Below are 2,155 nucleotides of genomic sequence, written 5' to 3'. Positions count from 1 at the left end.
GGGGGTCATCGTGCCTTACGACTGACCATCGCCCTGACCACGGCTCTCAACCGTGGCAATCCCACGAGCCTCCTTATATTCCTTCAGCTGGTTGTACAGGAGGTCCAGGTTCTCGGTCGGCAGGTTGGAGCTCGCGGCCAAGTCCAGATCGCTCTTGACGTACATGAACATCTGCGGGCCGACCTTGGTGAAGTGGTATCGCAGATAGGCCTCCATATCGAAGGAGGTGAACCTGTATGAAGCATTGGCAAGACATAGATGGGTGGAGGGATGAACGAGTGAGCATCCAGCCGGGAAAGCGTGAGGGGAACACGGGAAGTAAGTACGAGTGTGTATGCATGGCACCTATGTGATAGGTGGCGAAGAGGAGGCGCAGGGGGGAGAGGTAGAAAGACAGGCTGCCAGGGGGAGAGAAGGGGGGGGGGAGGGTGCGGAGAAGCAAAGATAACGGACCAGGAGAAGAAAAACTTGGCCACCACCCAGAGGAAACGCTGGCCCAGGACGAATCGGAAGGCCTGTGCACCGATCCAGAAAGTCCAGCTGGCCGAGGAAGACCAGCCGGGCTTGTCGGCCAAACTCTGCTGGCCAATGGCCAGGCGCTCGGAGATGGCTACCAGCCGAAGGGACGTCGGTCAGGGCTCAGCTACTCATGCATGGGAAAGCCATGATGCCCAGATGGGCAAACACAGATGGGAAACGTACCACGGCAGGTGGTTTCACGGAGCTCGGCATTGGACATAAGCTTCTCAAAGGACCAGTCCGACAGCTCCAGAGCCATGAGTAGGGTGCCGAGGATATTTTCGCCCGGGACGAGCTGCGTGCAGGCCGAATCCTGGATGGTGGAAGTTGCGACAGGGAGAGTGTGTGTGGGGGGGGGGGGGAAGGGGAGAGAGAGAGGGCACCACTGTGAGACATGGCTGGATGCCTAACCCCTCAGAAGCACGAAGACTCGAGAGGACGTACCACCACCTTACAGGAAAGACCCCCGCTGCTGAGTAGCGCAGCAAATGCCGCCACGCGCTCATTGCGGCCGCCGGGGCTCGACGCCGGGAGCCCCTGGGCAATCGCATAAGCAATGGTCTGTCCGTGAGAGGAGCCCAGATGGCCAGGGAGCCGGAGAGAAGGGCGGTATATATATATATACGTTTGTGTGTGTGTGTGTGTGTGTGTAGGGTGCACGGGTGTGAGTGGGATGGCTGATGAGGCGTCTGAATGACAAGCGCGGATGCATGCGCACCCGGTGCTCCGGGTCCTGCGAGCAAGGGGGGCACCCCTCAAAGCGCTCGCCCGGCAGGGGAGCCGGCCACGCGAGGAAGGTGATGCCAAGATCGATAATCCGATCATCGGGGAAGCCGAAGGTGCGCAGAAGAGCTGCCTCCTCCGGCATGGCGGAGATCCCCACAATAACCGTGTCGGAGGCCGGCAGAATTGCCTCAAGCAGACCCCGATAGAAAGGGGTGGCCTGGCCATCCGGGCCGCGGTGGGCATCCGTCGGCAGGGTGCTGATGACATAGTCGTAGTGCGTGGCGGCCGGGGCCCCGTCATTGTCCCCACCATCACCAGCCATGGGAGCCAGGGCCTCGGCCACCGAGGGGAACAGCGTCACATTGAGGCCGGGGTCCAGGACGTCGGCTCCGGGGAGGCTGGCAGTCAGGTGCCCGGCCGCCTCCAGGTCCGACCCGGCATCAAGCTGTCGCAGGCAAAAGCCCTGCTCCACCAGCCCGGGAAGACTGCCCGGCCGGACGACGAAGGACACCGAGGCGCCGGAGCGCACAAGGTGGTTGGCCAGCACTTGGCCCACACACCCGGCGCCAACGATGAGCACGCTGGCTGCCGGTGGGGGCGAGTGCACCGGCGACGCGAGGCGTGCTGTCAGTCGGCCGATGGACGGATACGCAGAGACATCGTCTGACATGGCTCACAGTATGGAGGGGACAGTGGAGTACGGAGGAGGGAGGGAGGGGAGAGGGGGGGGGGGATGACCCGAGGGCGGAGCGAGGGCGCGGGAGAGTGGGAGGGAGAGAGAGGGGGGGGAGGTAAGGGAGAGGATGGGACAAGTGAGAGGAGGACGGGGAGACGGGGGGAAGGAGCGAAGGAGGGTGGGTTGGCGACGGAGCCAGGGACGCACGCCCCCCCGCCAAAGATCCCCCCCCCC

At 63.3% G+C, this 2,155-nt stretch overlaps 1 protein-coding gene across 1 annotated transcript; it reads right to left on the bottom strand.

The window, feature by feature from the left end:
• On the bottom strand, nt 1-1,949 carry H696_02256 (hypothetical protein). The gene is made up of 5 exons (XM_009496158.1): nt 1,238-1,949; nt 964-1,080; nt 703-832; nt 454-610; nt 1-232 (listed from the first exon to the last, which is right to left on the bottom strand). Exons 1-5 carry the CDS (start codon nt 1,913-1,915, stop codon nt 16-18), a joined length of 1,299 nt encoding a protein of 432 aa, XP_009494433.1. The 5' UTR covers nt 1,916-1,949; the 3' UTR covers nt 1-15.
• Nucleotides 1,950-2,155: the final 206 nt, after the last annotated feature.

The sequence above is a fragment of the Fonticula alba genome (assembly GCF_000388065.1).
Source record: "Fonticula alba strain ATCC 38817 unplaced genomic scaffold supercont2.3, whole genome shotgun sequence".
In the NCBI taxonomy this organism is placed as follows: Eukaryota; order Rotosphaerida; family Fonticulaceae; genus Fonticula; species Fonticula alba.
Note: the sequence above shows the minus strand (reverse complement) of the source record. Positions and strands in the feature narration are given on the sequence as shown.